The sequence below is a fragment of the Callospermophilus lateralis genome, chromosome 9 (genome assembly GCF_048772815.1).
Source record: "Callospermophilus lateralis isolate mCalLat2 chromosome 9, mCalLat2.hap1, whole genome shotgun sequence".
Taxonomy (NCBI): Eukaryota; Metazoa; Chordata; class Mammalia; order Rodentia; family Sciuridae; genus Callospermophilus; species Callospermophilus lateralis.
This window is the reverse complement of record NC_135313.1, coordinates 63,844,292-63,864,611: the sequence shown is the minus strand read 5'-3', so window position 1 is coordinate 63,864,611 and position 20,320 is coordinate 63,844,292. Positions and strand designations below refer to the sequence as shown.

The 20,320-nt window shown below is 32.7% G+C and overlaps 1 protein-coding gene across 1 annotated transcript in view; it reads right to left on the bottom strand.

The window, feature by feature from the left end:
* The window catches only part of Scn7a (sodium voltage-gated channel alpha subunit 7), an 83,194-nt gene that overhangs the window by 15,202 nt on the left and 47,672 nt on the right, over positions 1-20,320 (bottom strand). Inside the window, exons 11-17 of the mRNA XM_076865422.2 lie at positions 16,182-16,278; positions 14,305-14,543; positions 12,511-12,684; positions 10,681-11,037; positions 6,313-6,750; positions 3,276-3,381; positions 1,278-1,432 (exon numbers count right to left, since the gene is read on the bottom strand). Of these exons, the coding sequence (XP_076721537.2) occupies positions 1,278-1,432; positions 3,276-3,381; positions 6,313-6,750; positions 10,681-11,037; positions 12,511-12,684; positions 14,305-14,543; positions 16,182-16,278 (1,566 nt within the window). The remainder of the gene's footprint in view (positions 1-1,277; positions 1,433-3,275; positions 3,382-6,312; positions 6,751-10,680; positions 11,038-12,510; positions 12,685-14,304; positions 14,544-16,181; positions 16,279-20,320) is intronic.

Genomic DNA, 20,320 nt, shown 5'->3' with positions numbered 1-20,320 from the left:
ACTAAGATGTCATATGGTATATTTTGTAGTAAGATGAAAAGAAAGAAGTTACCAGACTAAAGGAATAATTGACTCCAATGATCACAAGAAAGTGGGATGCTCCAAGATGCAAAGAGGAAGAAATAAACAAGCACAGAACTTTTTGCACCTATTATTATAAAGTAAAAACATGGATAAAAGTAATCTATGGCATTTGACATCCACAAAATTTGACTATAATTGGAGAGGGGAAGTAACTGCAAGGGGTGAGAGTACAGTTCTAGAGTTTCGGTGATGTTCTGTTTATCAATCCAAGTGACAATTACACAGGTGCATTCACTCTATGTAGATCATTGATGCTGGACACCCAAGACATGATGTACAGTCTTCAGAATGTGTGCTAAGCATCAATATAAAGCTTACTTTGAAAAGACATTAGTTGCAAAGTCTGGTTCCCAACCATGTGTCTTTGCCCTGTATCACACAATTAACTATTTCTTGTATATTCAGATTTGACCTATTTTAACCAAATGCAACCAAATTCACTACACATTCTAGTCTTCTTTTCCTACATAAAATGCAGCATGACTACATATTATACTAGACCTTTCTTATTTTGCTTTACCATATCAAGGAGTATTGCAGTATTAGTATGCATTTGGCATCATTTTTTAAAAATAATTGCACAGTAATCCATGAGGTCATTGTAACATACTAGAAATGCTCACCTATTATAGACTTTCTCCCCACCCAAACTTTACTATTATTAAAAAAATCTTTCTGTGAATAACCTCTTTTATCCAATTAGTACATGTTCAGATATTTGTAGGATAATATTCCAGAATTACGATCTTTGGGTCAAAGGGTAAATACATTCACAGTTCAAAGGCCCTTAAAAATCATGTAATACTTCCTTTCTATTGTGGAATAGGAACCATAGTACCACGACAATATAACAGTTTTGAGTACCTAAATTATTAATTAAAACTTTATTAAAATCAGGAGAATCAGGTATTTTTTATTTACTTTTCCTGCTGTAACTCATATATTTTGAAATGACATTATTGATTAAATCTTTACACTTAAATTTAATATTCATATTAAATGATACATTGATGAACTTTCCAAGTAAGTGTAACATAGAGTTTCTAAAACTAAAATCACAGAATGTGAAAGTTGGTGCTATACTAAGTAATAAGTATTCTGGGAAAAGAAATCTGGCAAGGTGACTTTCTGAAAGCAAGAATTATGAAACATTTGTCCCCATTAAACATTACTCAAACTGTGGGATTACTTACCAGGGCACCTGTGCTGAGCAGAGTCACGAGACCAATGAAACACCTAAACCAACTGTTTTCTACTATCTTGCAGCAGGTTTTCCTTATGTTCTGCCAAATTTTTGCTTTCTTGGATACTCTACTGATTTGACCAGGTGAAGATCTTTGTTCAAAACCTGTCAAGAATGAAACCATCCAGAACAAGCATGTAGCAAATGCATGGAAAGAAACATCTCAAACCTTCTTCTTTATGCCTTCATAATTATTTATTTATAGACTCTAATACAGCTGGTCTCATATTTGTGAACATTTGATTGTTACCTTTACTATAGTGTATATAATCACTAAGGAGAAAAAGAAAAGCTTAACTTGTTGGTTCATTAGTAGTAAGAAAAAAGGAGTTGGAAAAAGGCAGAGTGACCTAGAACATCCCCTCAGCATGCAGGACAACCTGAGAATAGAACTAATTCCTTGCTCTTACAATTATCTTCTGAACATTGCATTTTGATATCATGTGACATTCCTGTTTAGAAACACAAATTCTTTTAAGACGTTAAAGAGATATAATAAAGTGTATTGTTTCAATTTTAGTTCTTGGTTGGCATGGGCATGGGAAATTTGATTGTGACTCTTTAAGGAGGTAACAAGGGTTATGGAGTACTTTGTGGGATGTGTGTATGCGTTTGAAACTGAACTTTGCCTTCCAGTCAAGAGAGTTGCAAAAAGAAAATGCGAGGCTTAAAAGGGGAGTGATTAACAGGTGAGAAAATGAAGAAATGGATGTGTGTGGAATTTAAAGTAAAAACATTTCATTTTACAATTTTGCTCAGAGTCAAATTATACATCTCTAGTCAAAAAATATAGGACATGTTTCTTCCTTTGTCTTAGATGATAAGCATCCTAGAATTTAAGCTGCTGAGAACATATTATTATTTTGAAGATAGAAATTTGAGTACTTAGCAGTTACATTTTGATGACTTTTCAGTGATGTCAAATGTTCAAACCTGTAATCATTCATTAATATTGCTAAGAAACCAATCTGAATTATAAGTAATTGAAAGGTGTGTGCTATATACCTGGGGGTCAGATTACTGACTGAAACCATATAGTAGACACTTCTTAATATTCATATGAAGCATAGAAGTATGTCATCATCATTATTTGTTTTTCTATGAAAGCTATACGATGTTTTCATGAATATTTTAAATATTGACCCCAATCCATGAGGTATAAAAATACTTCAACATGTAAATATGTCCACTTCTATACAAACACACACACACACACACACACACATATTCACTTCAGTGAATACACATACACACATGTATTTTTCCAGTGCTCATTTAGCTATGCTGATTTTCTGTTTTAGACCTAAATCATGCTCTATTTTAATATATATAGGTACACAATTAATAGTGTAAAATTAAATATGGACATGATGAGTTTTACCTAATATTATTTAGAGCATGATCAATGAAATCAACATCATAAACAATATTTCACTGCCATACCACTACTCATGGTTCTTTTCTACATTAACTATAAGACAATTCAGTGAATGCTGCTGCTGCTGCTGATGGTGTTATTTTACTGAATGCTACTTCTTCCTTGGGTCAGGTTCTCTTTATCTTCTGAGATTATATGTACATACACATGCACACATACACACTTATTTAATATTTTTAATAACCCCAGGGGGCTTATCATTTTGAAGATTAGGAAACAGAGAGAAGATAAGTAAATACTACACATTTGTCTGATTCCAGAGTCAACCTTTGCAACCACTACATTAGGCTCTCTGGGAAATAGGCTCTATCTCTCTTTCTCCAATGTTGACTTTTTTCTTGAAATTTTGTATCTACCAGGATTTGGGACAGTGTTCATGCATGTTGATATTTGTATCCCTTTGCAAAATTAATAAACTCTTTACATTAAAAGCCAATTCAATGATATTATTTAGATTATGGGACATTTAGTCTAATTTCCATAACATTACCAAAGAAACATTTGTCTTACCATTTTTAAGATACTTTGCCTTCTCACATTCATATACCATTTCCTCTTCTTCAGAGATAGCAATATCAACGGTACTGCATTCAGATGAGCTAGATTGCTTTATTTTCTAAAATAAATAAAGATCCATGAAAAGAGTTGTGAGTTTAATTTGCTCCTTGTCACTAAGGTTCATTTCATTCATTTTCAAAAGTGAGAAAAAATATGTACAGAAAGAACATTTTTAGGCTTAAAAGACTTTAGGCCAATTTTATGATACTGAAATGTGCATTTATTGGTGTGAGTTGATGTTTTTAAACAAATAATGTATGCTGAAATAACTTTAGATTAAATAGAACATTTAGGTAATAACATTTTGTTCAAAAAGGCATAAACTATCACCCAATTTATGAAAGGATTTGGGATCCAAAGTTTTATTAAGGCTATTAACAAGGGTGGCTTATATGCTCTTTGATGTAGATGAGTAGCATCAAAGTAAATCATTCCTTGATGCTATGTGATTAAATAACCATGTATATAGCTTTTATTGTAAAATTCAGTCCAGACAGTCTTGTATTTCTCATCAGTGACTGGGTCTGATATGAGGCTACTGTTGAAATGAAATGAGGGAAAGACACAAAAAGTAGCACCTAGGACAGACATAGGAGAGTGGCACGAGTCCTATGGAAAGAGCCTTGTTGCAGAGATGAACCTTATTTCCCTCTCTACTCTTGACTAAAGTTCAAGTCTGGCTAAACCCAGGTGATCACCGCTTTGTACATATGATAATAATGCAAATAACATGCTTTATCTTTAATTAAAATTATTTTCACATAGTCTTTAATTTTTCCTTATTTAAGAATAAATATACAACATATCATCCAACAAATCACTATGATCCTAAAGTTAATGGCATATAAATTGTATTCTCTAACATTTCCAAGAAAGCCAGTGTGACTTGGATAGAACTCAAACAAAAGAGGAAATTATAAATATTATAAATATTTTATCATGTCTTTTGGTTTTCAATAAGCATGAATAACAGAAAGTTTTGCTTTAATCCTTACAATGCCAGTTGTCAGCAAATGATTATGGTGCTCAATTAACAAAATTAAACATCCAGAGAAATGTTACCCAACAAAACTGAGTTTTAAAAAGTTATTTCAAGTCTCAATTTGCTTTATGTCTTCTTTATTGATTTCTAATGGGAAAAGAAACTATATAAATGTATTTATCTAAGAGTAGGAAATTAGTAAAGAACTATAATATTTTGGCATTCAATTGTTACAGTCGTACACCTTATAATTATATTTTTGAGTTTTTAAAACCCTTGTTCACATACTGCTTGAAGTGAATTTTTCATAAAACACTGTGTTCTAAGTTTTAAAAATAAACCAATTAAGATCAAAATTACAAATAATTTATTTTAGTAGATTATTTAATGGCATAAAAGTGACCATGATATACTGCTAGGTTATAGAAAAAGTTACAAAATCAGATGTAAAGTATATTATTTTTACAATAAATACATATTTTAATTAAAACTTAATTAAAATACTTCAAGCACAAATATAAAAATAGTACTGTATGAATTATCAGATCACATGTGGTTTTTATGTTTTATTCTCTGATTTTCTTAGATCAACATATTAAATATTTACTGGATGCAGAACCTGAAATCTGATTAATGAAATCATATGCATAACTAAACATATAAGTAAATGAATACATCTCCTGTGAGTAGTTAATCAAGAAATAGGACTAAATAATCATGTAGCATACATGACAACTTCTGAAATTTGAACACTTATATTTATTTTTACATTAAGTCTTTCTTATGTATTTTCATACTCCAGACTTTCTAAGTATGCTGCAAGAAGTTTCCAGAAATCTGCCAATATGAATTTATCTAGAGATGAATGTAGTCAAAGTTTTCAGAGATGCTAGAGTAGGGTTTTTGGCAGAAATTTCTTCTGTCTTCTTTTAATGGTATTAATTAAATGTAAATATACCTGAGAGTATTGAGTAGGTTACGGGGAGAAAATGTTTCTCTAACTAAAACAAAGTTGTCTTTGATAGGTGCTAGAAAGATCCTTTTTAAGTGAAATTCAATTTTTCTAAAATACCAATTTGAGAAGTAATTATGAAGAGGATCTGTCAAACCAGGAGAGTTCTGGGGGAGAAAATGGTGTAGAGATGTTGGACCCTTGCAAAAGGCATTCTCTGTTACTTCTTGAGGATTTTGAGCAACTGAAATGATTCCTCACATAGGTCCAAGCAAAAAGCTCATAGTACATTATGTGATCCTGTAGGTTTTGCTTTCTATTAGATCATACTCTAGTTATGATGCCGCTTGCAAATGGAGATTATAAGACTCTTCCAGTAAGGGAGCAAACAGTAAGCCAACAACACCTGCTCTTTTGAAAAAATGTAACCCCTTTCTTTTTTTGAAGCCAGTGGTTTACAAAGCTACCACCTATTCATAATTCAAACTCTTGGTTTTTCTTCTTATTCTTTTAGTCTAATTTACTTACTTATTTTATGTGTTGCAGAAATAAAATGAGTAGAACCTTAGAATTTGAGCAAGTAAGAAAGAATATTTGCTCTCTTCTAGTCCATTCTCATACCTTGAAGATGATAAAGCACAGGGAAGTTGAATGACTTCTCCAATCACACCCATTGATTTTTACAATCTTAGTTTTTTAGTATGCTTTTCATCACTGCTAATTAATTTATAGAATTTCACAATTATGTTAATGTTTTCTAAGTGCTTATGATATATTAGGTATGGTTGATTGTGCTATTAGACTATTTTTCTTACTTCTATCTTAAGTCTTGTACTTCCTTAAGAATTACAACTTTATTCTCATTTACAGATGAAGAAATGGAAGTTTAGAAGTGTAAGTAATTTAAGTAATATGATCAAGAGCATAACAACAGGAGCTAGGAGTGGGGGAGATAGGGTTGAAAGGGTAATCTAACTCCAGAACTTCAGCATAAACTGACTTCCTTATCAACACCACCATACATAATCAGCAATCAGGAAAATAAAACATCTTACGTCTCTGCTGTCTCCATTGCCTGACTTGCTCCGAATCTCCTTGTTATCCAGATTTTCTACGTCAGATTCTCCCGAAGCAATTGGTACAGTTTCTGAGACACTGGGGCTGGGGATAAGTGACTGGCTTTCATTGTCTGTCATTGTGTTTTTCTCTGTGCCACTGCTTTTTTCCTTATCTTTGAGGAAAACTTGGGTGTTGCTGAATTCAGAAAGCGTATGGTCAGAAATGTTTTCTTTAACATATGTATCATTTACATGGTCCGTTGTTTCCTGTGGAACATTTTGCTTTTTGCATAATATTTTATGAAGCACATAGTTTACTCCTTTCTTAATCCTTGCCATTGCAAGCTGGATATTTTTTACTTCATTGTTCTCTTCACTTGTTGAGTCTTTGTATGAACTAAATGAACTCACCAGTGCCAGAAAGAGGTAAAGTACCTAAATGGAAAAGTAAAGGACAGTGGAATGAATCAGACATTATTAAACTATGTGCATTTATGACTACCTGACCAATGTGATTCTACATTATGTACAACCATAAAAAATGAGAAGTTATACTCCGTTTATGTATGATGTGACAAAGTGCATTCTACTGTCATGTATAACTAATTAGAATAAATAAAAGAAAAAAAAACATTAAAGGAGCATAAGTGTAGCTCATGTTGTGTTTCTTTTAAAACATTAATAAGCAATCCTCTAAAAAGGCTGACCTAAGACTTGAGGACCTAGCATATGGTCTACAGGCTGTTCAGTTCTTATTCACTGTGGCAGATGTTGTGCTGAATCTGTGTAACCAGGACTCTAGTTGTAAACTCACAACATTCTGTGCAACATGATTTGTTTCTCCTTTAGAGATGAAAAAAGGCAATGCTTACAGATATCATCAAAGGTCACATGGATTAGCCTCAATACTGTCTTATTCCAAAGCTTATTTTATCAGTCAGATTGTCTTTCTCAAGGCAAAAAAATGAGTTCTTGTTCTAGGTGGCTGTCTTCACTTTGAGATATCCACACATTGAGTGAGAATTAAGTGCCCATATAAAAATCAAATAATACGAAAAATAAATAGAATTAAAAATTTGATGAAATAATTATTTGTATGATTAAGAATCTAGAAATAAACATGCATCAAGGATTCTAACACATATTGAAGATGTTTTATTTTAATATTCCACTAATAGTTTAACAAACATTTAATTTGGGAATATACACACATATATGGAATAGTGCATGATTAGAATTACATTGCAACTCTATTTTGTATTGTTTTTAATTTATTTACATATTTATATTATTTATTGTTTGGTTTATGCAACCACAATCTGTATATTTAACCTGGTGGCAACTATCTAAATCACAGGTAAAACACCTAGAAAAAAAAAAGGATCTATTAGGAATTTAAACTTCTAAATAATGTTAAATGATTAACAAAACCTATAGATCTGAAGTTGACATTTTATAGAAAAATAAAACAAACATTCATAAACTGTTTATAGGATGCTAAATGATTTTATTTGTTTTATTTATGTTATGATAACATCATAAGCAGTCATTATTTTTTGTGTTCATTCTCCCATTAAAGATAGTCAGGTTTAAAAAGGCTTCATAATATGCATAATAAGCACTAATTAGTAAGTGATAGAACTAGAATTTAAACCTATGTTTGTTTGGGTTTGCATTCTACTTTTCTACAATTTAACATTTTTTTAAAACCACATTGAACTCTTGCCTTTGCATATGATGTTTAAAAGGTTTCTATATAGCTCTGAATCAGTGTTGAAATTTTATTAGGAGAAAAAGACAAAACTAAACTGAAAACTGCAGAATAGTTTCTGTTTACACCATCTACATTGTAAGTGTGGAGGGTAAAAAATCAACCAATTCTCCCCTTTCATTTGTTTTTCCTCTTGTATTTACTCTAGTGCTGTTATCATGGTGTCCCAGAGATGGATGACTGCTGAGAGAAATAAAGCTTAAAGGACTTATAGAAAGAAGAAATATGATGGTCAACAATTGGAAATGGAAGTTCATGACTTGAAGTTTCTGGTCAGTAGAAACAAGAAAAGTAGAGAGTGGAGTTCGTATATTTGCTTCAGCATTTCTGCTTCTTTGAGTTTGGACTACACGTTCGTGTGCGTGCGTGCGTGCGTGCATGCGTGTGTGTGTGTGTGTGTGTGTGTGTGTTATTTGTGTGTTATTTTGGTTGTGGTTGTGGTTACTTTTCTCAACAGCCATGGCCCTTCCTTTCAGAGACAGAAATCTACATTTCACTTGGGATATTGCCCTTTTCTAATTAGTGGTTGGGTTGGGACTGATGCTATCTCTACCTCCAAGGGAGGGAGGGCTCTGAGTAGCTTACTGTAATAAATGTATTCTACACCCTGGGCAATAGAGATTAGTTCAGAAAAGAGCATGTAACTCAGAGTTAGTAAAATAATAAAAGTTTACTGTGGCTTTTAAGAAAGGAATTCTCTTCTCCATTGACTAGATATGCGTTATGGTTTGGATGTAAGGTATCCCCCAAAAGCTCAAGTGTGAGACAATGCAAGAAGGTTCAGAGGAGAAATGATCAAGTTGTAAGAGTCTTAATTCATTCAGTGACTTAATCCCCTGATAGGAGTTAACTGAGTGGTAAGTGAAGTGGTAGAGTATGGTTGGAGGAGATGGGAATTAGGATGTGGCTTTGGTGTGTGTATTTGTACCTGGAAAGTGGAGTCTCTGTTTCCAGATCACCATGATGGGAGCTGTTCACTGTCCTCCATAATGTTCAGCCTCACCTAGAACTCCAAAGAATGGAGCCGGCCTTCTATGGATGAAGACCTCTATGAGTCCTCAAATAAACTTTTCCTCCTCTACAGTTGTTCTGTTCAGATCCTTTAGTCCCAACAGCAAAAAACTGTCTAAAACAATATGATATGAATATGTGAAGCTTTAGATTGCAGCAGCTGTCTTGGTAAAACACAGAACACCAAGAATCAAGGAGGACAGGAAAGGCAGAACACAGAGGTTCAGAGCATGCCTATAATGTCTCCATCTGAACCTCTGCACTATACTACCATGGAAACAAGATCTAGCAATGGTATTTTGAATTATGTGTGCTGATCTATCAATTTGGCTTTGTTTCATCCATTTAGAATAGTGTTCTATGTCCCTGGGAGTTGGAAGTGTATTCATAGCAACAGAGGACAGAGGACAGAGACTATTAAAGTATTTTTCATGTTGGGCACTGTTCCAGGTTTTGTGACATAGAGAAGTGCCCTGGTCCCTTCTTTCATGGAGTTAACAGTTCTATAAGGAAACGAACAATCACATAGAGAAATAAACACAATGCCAATGTGATAAATATATAACAGTGAGATTCCCAAGATGAAGCAGAAACAATAAGGGAGGGCACAGATAAAATTCAATCTAACCTGTGATTTATTTTTCCTAGTCTTTTGGAAAATGTATTTGATCTTTATGACATATGGATAAAAAGCAATAATTGAGTCTTTTTTCCTGTAAGAATCATTTTTATAAGATACACCTTTTTCTTAGAAGTAGAGAAAGCCACTTATTCATTTCACCCATTAAATTATTAGAATACTTTAAAGTGAAACCTTCTTCTTTTAGTTAATGCATAACGTTTTTATAGACTACCGGTTTACAGTCTTTGCTGCACTATTTAGTCAAATGAGATTTTTTAGAAAATTTTGATGACCAAGCCACATTCACATATGAATAGCATCAAAATCTCTGGGAGTGGATCCAAGGCATCAGCCTATTATCATTAATTCCCCAGGTAATTCCAATGTGCAGGCAAGTTTGAAAGACATTGTTATATTTATGTGCTTCTTACAATTTAATGTGCACACAAATCACCTGGGGTTAGTATTATAGTATAGATTATGCTTCCAGAGGTCTAGGATGGGGTTTGAGTTTTGCATTTCTAAGCATCTCCTGCATGATACTGATGATCCTTTTAGTAGCAAGATTATAAAAGTATTGCTATCCAAAAGAAATATGATGCAAATCCCATATGTAATTTTGAACAAAAATATATAAGTGCAAAGATAAACAGGTGAAATTAATTTTAGTAATGTATTTAATTAAATGTGTTTCTATAGAGTCATCATTTCAAAATGCATTCAATAAAAATTATTGCTCAACAATTTATATTATTTTTTTGGGTAAAACTTCAAATCCAGTGTGTCTTTTAAATTTCTTGCACATCTCAGATAAAACTAGTTATATTTCAACTCTTATTAGCCACATGTGGCTAGTGGTCTCTATTTTGAACAATGCAGTTATGGACCACTGGGTCATCAAGACACCAGTCTATATTACACCAATTTCTACAAGGAAAATGTAAAAGCATGGAATCCTTACCAGTAAGTTTCCAATTAAAATGACCATCATGTAAAAAGAGATGCACCAGGGTTGGCCTGCTACCTCCATGCAGTCCCACAAGGTTTCTATCCACTCTCCACAGAGAATTCGGAACACATTAAGGCAGGAATGAAAGAAGTCATGCATGTGCCAGCGTGGGAGTTGACAGTTTTCATCTATGCGGCAGACACATGCTTTGTAACTCCAACCAAACAACTTCATGCCGAATACAGCAGAAAAGAAGATGAATGTGAACAACAGCAGAATTAAGTCTTTCAGGGCCTTCAGTGAGTTTCCAAGAGTCAGCATCAATATTTCAAATGTTGGCCAATATTTCCCCAACTTGAAAATACGCAACTAATAGAGCAAAGTAAACAACAACAAGAAGAAACAAACAAGAAAACCTGATCGTTATTCATTGCAATGTATATTTTAAATTTTTATGTGCATATACACATACACATTTATCACCTTTAAAGTAATATTTAGTATTAACTAGTATTAATATACATTATCAATATTCTGAATATTTTACATACAGTTCTTAATGCAGCTTAACATATTCTTTAATTTTATACACTGTTTATATCCTTTTCTATTGATCTATTTGTCAACTCCAATTTTGTATTGCGCTCTTATAATCACTACAGATTTATGTTTTAATATCTGGTAGGACAAGTATCCATTCTTTTTTTTTTTTTTTTGCTTTTCACAAGCATTGGAAAATTTTCCACATTATACATACAGGTGACACTGAAAAGTTTCATCAGAATCCACTCAATTTTGACATTGAAGATCTTATTGTATATTTTTATTTTAAAAATCACATATCCAAGACCAAATGCAGCACTCCAGTTTTAGTCTAAATATCCTCCTATTTTATTAGATTTTTAAATTTGTATTTATGCAGTATAAAATTAGCTTAATATTTTTGGGTACTATAACTAGAGTTAGCATAGTGTACTTAGAGTCATCTAAAAACCTACACATAACATGAACTATATCTTCCGATCTTTTCTAGTATATAGTTAGCTTTCTGGGCTCAGGAGTAAGGCTTTATATTAACCAATATAAAATTTAACCATGTTAGATTCAGTTCATTAGTAACCCTTAAAATATTTTGATACTATCTTTTATAACATCTTCTGCATTTGCCAGTCTTATTTCACCCATAAATTTGATGACTCATCATGTATATATTTTCATTATTACGCTAATATTGATGGTTGAGGATTTAAGGCAGAATTCTGAGGAAGCTACCCTCTAGGAAGTAATTATCTGGAGAAGCTCAACCTGCCTCATTGTTCCCGATCCCTCCTATATGTTTTAACCTCTCTCCAGAGTAGGACAAAACTATTTATTGGGGGCTTAACATTTCCATAAATGCTATTCTAATACAATTTATTTCTTTGACAAATTTTCTGATGCTCACCATCTCCCTACCTGTAGACCTAATAATCTCCATGCTAACAATCTACCATTTTAAAACAAGTTTAAGATAAATTCTGCTATCCTACATTTAGAAACATTTGTCTGATTCTAGCTTCTTAGTCCCATGTGGAAATTTCATTTCTGGGACTTGTCATTGTTTTACCCAGACACCTTAGCACTGGTTCCTATCACTGTGTGTCAAATCTCTATGGCCTTAAATATTTTAATTCTATAATAATAGTGTTGGGAATTGCCTTTTTTCTCCATGAGGTCCTTTTATACATTAATTCATTCATCTATTTAATGTGAACATTTTATATTTGAATCAACTCATGTAATGTCTGAAGAAGCTGAGATAAACGTTGATGAAACAAAAATCAGGCACTGGATTCTACTTACCATCCTGAATGATTGACAAAGGGCCAATCCTTCAATATTTGCTAGATAAAGTTCTGCTAAACCTTGTAACACAATTAAACTATCAAAAATGTTCCAGCCTACTTGGAAATACCAATATGGATTCATGGCAATTATTTTAAAAATCATTTCTGCTGTAAAAATTCCAAGGAAAACCTAAATAAAAACAAAACATGTGGGTGAGAATGATTCCAATACCTGCATCAGAAACTTCAGGCACAGAAGCTTTAAGATACAACATCAATGTTCACTCCCATTTTTTACAGCTCCTCTCTCAAGAGCTGGTTAGTTCTAGAATCTATAATGAGAGACACGTGCATTTTATTTAACAACTTAATTTAAGGTACCTATATATGGAATCTCTGATTATTTTAATAAAATACTCGTGATGAAGAAATCAAAAGAATATTTGAGAGTGGAACTTTCCATTCTTGAATAGTTTCTTTTAAAATCTGGAGTACATCTTAAGAAATTTAATTTTTCCATCTGTGAGAGAATTTTTTTTAAAAGTACATGTATGATCTAGGAAAAAAACTATAAAGTAAACCTATGACAACTGTCTTTTAAACTGTACTTGCAAGGTGGCACATGCCTGATATCCCAGTGGCTTGGGAGACTGAGACAGGAGGATCATGAGTTCAAAACCAGCCTTGTCACTTTAAGCAAGACACTAAGAACTTAGTGAGAACCTGTCTCAAAATAAAAGATACAAAGGGTTGGAGATGTGGCTCAGTGGTTAAGGGCCCCTGGGTTCAATCCCCAGGCTAAATACATTGAAAAAAAAAAAAAAAACTATACTGGCAGAAATAACCAAATTAATGTTTTAATATTGAGTAAATGTATAATTTGAAACTGATAGTAGTAGTCTTGTCTGTATTGGAACCAAGCAGCTAGATGTTGACAATGAAAGCAAAGAAATTTAAACAGTATACATTTGTTTAAATGTTACCTGTTTTTAAACTCACAGAAACCCGTTCTTTATTTTGCATTGTATGTGGAAAAAGGACAGGTGAATCTCAAAAATACCTTGCCAAAATTACAGGCTCCAACCTGAGACAGACAGGTGGTTAAAGAACAGGTGAGCCAGGAACTTTTAGAATCAGGATACAGAATCCAGAATTCAGGTGTCAGTGCCTGTTACTTCACCTGTACCTACTATGACCTATGGAACAGAGGTACCAAGTGAATGAATGTATATTTCGGAAGGCAGAGGCAATAGAAATTTCCAATTAGGTTTACCATGAGCATCTGGGTAGGAATCAATCTCTCTCTCTCTCTCTCTCTCTCTCTCTCTCTCTCTCTCTGTACTTTGTACTGGGGATTAAACCCAGGGGCACTTAACTACTGAGCCACATCCCAGCCCTTCTTATTTATTTATTTATTTGTTTGTTTATTTGTTTATTTATTTAGAGGACACAGGCTCTCCCTAAGTTATCTAGTGCCTTGCTAAATTGCCAAGGCTGGTTTTGAACTTTTGATCCTCCTGTCTTAGCCTCCCAAGTTGCTAGGATTATAGGTGTTTGCTACTATGCCTGGCTATAGGAATCATGAATTTAAATGATGGGATTTCAAACTCCAGATGTAATTTTTTTCAATGATAAGAACATTCACAAGATGGGAAAATGGGGTGTAGGGCAGAGCATGAATACAATACATCATCTAATAATAATGTAATGATGCATGCTACAAATACTTGAGATATAAAATAATGAGGATAATGAAGAATGAAGAAAAACAGAATTTGCAAATGAAAATAATGTACAATGAAGATCTTACCAAGTTGCCAATGCTTAGCAGATAGCTGTGGTCATCACTCATTGGATAGTGGTCCCAGGCCAAAAAATATATGTTTAATATTATGCATATGAGAAGAAAAAGATCAGTAAATGGGTCTGTTATGAGCCTATGGACAAATTCTTTCAATTTTAACCAACAGGGAGAACAATTCCAGATCAAGAAAATTTTGGAAAACCTATACCAACACAATGGGCACTTCTTCCTGGATTTTTTAAGTTCTGAAATGAAAGAATAGAAAGGTTAAACATTAGAAAATAGTTTAAATACTAACTAATAGAAAATGATTGAATTTTGTCTGCAAAGGGAGGTTTAGAACTAAACTTCTGATTTGGAGTTATTAATTAGAAATATTATATATGAAAATAAAACAGAGAGAAATAAATTTCCCCTATTTTATTTATGCCTGATGAGTTTAGCTGTGGTAATGCTTTACTGGAGAAAGAAACTGAAATAAAAATGAGGCAAACTACATATGAGTAGAAAAACATAGAAGTATCTCCCAAGAAAACAAATATAAAATAACATAATTGAGAACATTATGATTTAAAATTTCTATACTTACACAATTTACAAATAATGTTGTTCTGTATTGCCCAAGATAAAGAATTGCCAGTTAAATGTAAAACCTAGAGATGAATCTAGAAAGGACCCTGAGATATTAATGTTATACAGTTGAGCTTTGAACAATGTGGGGATTACATACAAAGACACCTGTGCATTAAAAAATCCTGATGTGGGGAAAATTATATTCCATGCTGGTAAGATTATGTCAAAATAAACCTAAATATTATTATAACTGTAATGCACTGATAAAAATTTTTAAAAGCCCAGATGTAAGTTGACTGGCTCTAAACCTAAGTACCAATAGCCTCATGTTGACCAGAAGCTTTACAGATAACTTAAACATTCAGTGAACAGTTTATATGTATATGTATTATATATGCTAGAACTATGAGAGATCACTTTTTTCCTGAAATTTTTATTGGTGCATTATACTTGTAATATAATGGTGGGATATTTTGTTACATATTTGTACATGCAAAACATAAGAGTATAATTTGAGCAATATCAAGATCCACTTTTAGCTGTGAGATACGCTTTACTGGAGAGAGGAACTGCTCATGTGGAGATGATTAACATCATATGACATTCTCAGCAGGTGTTACCAACTGAGCTCATGCAATAGCAACAGGACATGGTAACAGGATTATTACCATGGAACAATAGGTACTACAGTTAATTTTATGCAGTTATGATTTAATATTGCATTTTTACATTGGTTTACATTTTCTCAACAGCAAATAGCATGTAAGATCATGTAAGATCCGTGTGTGCATGTTTTGACAATTTTAACTTTCTGTAATAGATTTGTGGATATTTTATGGTATTAGGCAATAAATAGACCATTATGTACACATTTCAGGCATTCATCAAATACCTTTTTCTTAATTTTTTCAATATTTTTAGCCTGAGTCACCTGTAAGGTTTTTAAAATTGTCACAAATCTTCTAATAAATCTACATGTAAGTGGACCCACAGTTCAAATCTGTTATCAAGGGCAAGCTGCGTACTCCAGTTTCTAATTTTAGTCACATTTTAATAGTTCAACATATTAAGATTTAGAGAAAATTCCACATTATTCTTTGATGGCAAGTTCCAATGTTCAGGACACTTTGCTTTTGAAGTTTGTATATATCATTCATTCTCATATTCTCACAGTTTTTTTAAATTTTGGTTATTGCCACCCAAGGTTTGGAAGCTATTGCTTCAGAAATTCTGGTAGCAGGATTTATTTACAAGAGACTCTTAGGAGTAGTACCTTCCACAGTGAGATTCTGACAATTTTATCACATTACCTTCTTTATGTCTGAGGGTATCTTCTTCCAATATATCCAAAGATGTGTTCATGGAAGCTGGTGATCTTTTCTTCATTTCTATTTGTGTGGTTTTACTCTGAAAAGAAAATTAGTTTAATACTGGCTTCTACCTTTTACCCGTCTAAGACTCTAACTATGAGAAGGTATCTCACCAATCTAAAATGATGATTCTTAACCTCCAAGTGACTTTCTGGGTTTTATCATTTGTAGTTCTTCATATTATTGGCAATATTAAAATGATTTATGATTATTTGGGAAACAAATATTATAACTTGCATCCAATAAAATTTTGTACTATGAGCTAAACTATAAAAAGAGTAAATGTTATTAGATTTTAGTGGTATTATTCATAGCTGAGAAACAATTCAATAAGATTATTATAAAATATCTAGTCAGTAAATACGCTACTGATTAATAAGAATATTTTCCTAATATGTTAATTTTTTGTTTAAAGACATGTTAACTTTATACCTTTGTAAATTATCTTGATAAAAATAATAGGATTTGGCTTTTTGATGACGAAATAAGTCTCCAAGAATATCAGATAACGGAATGAATTTTAAAGAGTTGCCTGGGATAGGTATCATTTCTTTCTGTTTCTCATGTGTCTTGAGTAATGTTTTTTTGTTTTGTTTTGTTTTTAAGTGATGTTCTGCTTTGCTCATCTTTTTAACAGGTTGAAATAATTCTTGCATGGGAAAGGTGCTCAAAAGTCCTAGGATTTGATGTAGCTATTACAATCTCTACACATTCCTATTAATCACATTCCTATTAATCACATTCCTATTAATCACAAGAATGGCCAAAGATATTTCAAGTGATGTACAAAATTGAACTCATCTAACAATGAGTATATATTGCATGGTAGTGATTTCCAAGTGTTTTCACAATGGGAACACAAAGAATGACAATATTTATGTATTTGTTAATGTGGTGTAGATAGGTGAGACTGCCCTTTAATGGAGTCATGGGGGCTGCTGCTGCCCCAGCACTGAGGAAATTGGTTGAGGCTCACTGATAATGCATAGCCATCATATTCTTCTTGGCAAATTCTGCTGTAGCATATCTGAAGTGGCTAGTATCTAGCAATGGAGTCATGATATTCAGTCATTCAGTATCAGCCAAATTTAATTTCTTAAGTAGTAGAGTTAGAGGAGTTAAAACCCACTTATACTGCATACTGAGCTTCACCAGGAAAATGGCAGACATGGTTGGACTACAGAGCTTCATTTCCTCACTGAAAAAATAAATTGAATGGTAAGCTAAAAACTCAGGTTGTGAGATTAGTTAATTTACTAAAATTGTGTTTTTTTCAGAAAGTATATTTTAGCTGAATTACAAGGTTACACAAAATAGAAGCTATAATGTATAGAATTCTAATTTTCCATGAGATAAAAACCAACAAAAGAAAAAATTTGATCAGGGTTTTATATATTTTACTTTATGTTATTTTTATCATACATATGATATTTTGCAATATAGTGCAGAATATCCCAATTAATTCCTGAATTCACAGGAATTACTTCTTATGGAGCTATTGTTTAGAGAGCAACAATATTTGTTGGGATCGCACTAATTAAAAATAAATTATCCAGCAAAGATAACTAGTATGTGTGAAAGGGGTTGAAAGTGAGATCATCAAGAATGTTACTGCTATATAGTTGAGGCTCAATTTTTTTATTAATTTAGCCTGAACTATGAAGATATTTTAGAATATAAAAAGAATGAACCACATACAAGGTGAGTAATATGTTTACCTTGACAGAGCTTCTTACAAACATTGAATGAATGCCCACATTTTGGCTAACTAGTAAGGATATAGTTATTTACAATGCACTAGCTATTTTTTTTTAATTTAAGAGTTGATTTCCTTATTACACAAAATCGAAGTTATCATTTGCCTGAACTTTAAACAGCCCTACATCATGATTAGACTGGGAAAAGGGGGCAAGGATTCTTCTTTTCATAACTGGTTTAAATTTTCTTTGCTGGAGATTCACGAATAAGGAAGAACACTGGCCTACTTCCTGCACTTATCTCTGAATATCTGGCCTGCTCATCATGGACTTGCTCTCCTCATCAAGCCACAAAGGCCCTTTTAATACTCTGATGCATCCTGCTCTCTCCTTCTCCTTAGTGCGGATGCTCCCTTCCACCTCTCTGCTCAAGTGTCAGCTTCTTATAAAAACCTTTCCTGACTCAGACATCATTTATTAAAGGCTATCAAAGCACCATGTCTCTTTGCTTTATTGGATTTGTCCCATTTGAATTAATTTTTTTTAAAACAGAGGATAATACAATGAATAGCAATGTATCCAGTATACACCTCCAACAATTTATTTCATTTATTTTCACTCTATTTTTTTTTGAAATATTTAAAATAAAATTCAGACATCACATAATTTTCAGAAAAAACTTTTAAAAAGACATATATCACAGCACCATTAAGACGATCAGCAAATTGGTAATTCTCTAATATCTAACACCTAGATCATACTCAGTTTTCTTTCATTGCTCAAAAGCATTCCATTGTAGTTGAATTGTTCAAATCAAATACAAGCAAGGTCAATATACTATATTTATTTGGGAGATTTATTAAGTATCTTTGATTTTTATTAACTATCTCGTGATTTTTATTTATTTTCTCTAATATGACTTATTTTTTAAAGATACGGGGTTACTTCCAGTATAGAGTTATCCAAATTCTTTATTAGACATACTGTATCCTTTTAGTATAATTTAATAGGTGCTTCTTTCTCCTGTCTTTCATTAATAAAGGCAAAGAATATACCAAAAGGCTGACTAGATTTAACTGGGATCTCAACAAGAGTATAATGTACATTGGGCATTGTGTTTCCTACTCGTCCTCATTTTGTGTTCCAGAGATACAACTTTTATGTTTGTGTCAATTTTATAGTTTGTCTCCCATGAAGCACTACACTGCATTTGTATTTATTAAAATATTTTCATCTCCATTTCTTAGTTGAGTTAGAAAAATGCTTTAAATTAATTTCTTACTTGAGCTACATGATGTCGGCTTAGATGTGAAAATATTTTTAAAAATATTTATAATACTGCAGTTGTTTTATTTTTTATTTTTTGGGGGTACTAGGGAATGAACTCAGGGGGCACTTGACCACTGAGTCACATCCCCAACCCTATTTTGTGTTTTATTTAGAGATAGGGTCTCCCTGAGTTGTTTATCACCTCGATTTTGCTGAGGCTGGCTTTAAACTCTCAGTCCTCCTACCTCAAACTCTCTAGCTGCTGGGATTACAGGCATGTACCACTGCACCCGGTTTACTGCAGTTTTAAGTGTCTGACTTTCTTCCTGAGGTTTTGCCAGTAGCAAACAGTAGGAAAGTTTTACCTTCGCACTATGTAACTGGAGGAATGACAGTGTCTCAGCATTGGCCCTCCAGAAAAGGCAGAGAAGTGGAGAATGACGGGTTCTCCTCCTCAATTTAGAGAAACCTGATACCAGTGAGTATAGATCACACTAAGAATGGGAACAATGAGGACTAAACTTGAGAATTCCTGAGGGCAGGTCATATATCTGTCACACAGGCTAATGATAACTTTATTGGCTGTTAATATTATAATTGCTCATGTTGTTTTAATTATGCAACATACAAAGACTTAAGAATTTTGTATTAATGAACATTTCTTCACTGGAACAATGGTGCCCATTGGCTCTTTATAATCTTTATTACATATGAGTTAAAGTTGATAGTGTACAACTATAAGAATTTTAATATTGGGTTTATATTGTGGCTAGTTCTACGTTTTCTTCTTTGGAGACTAAAACTCAATTTTCTCATATAAGATTTTATGATAATTTCTATGTCTCAAAAGGTTGTCACGTGGGTAATGTTATCATGTATACAAATCATCTTCATAGAATTTGACACACAGTAAATGAACAATACCTGTCACATGATATGAATATTATATTGTTATAAAAATCTACATCTGAAATGTGAGGTTTACTCAAAGACAGGTTTTTTTTTCTATAATGATCAAGGTTTTAAGTGGATTGTTGTGTGTGATAGTATGGTTAAAAGTTATCTTTGATACTGACATGTTATTATAATTTTATTAATATCTCCTTATAAAAT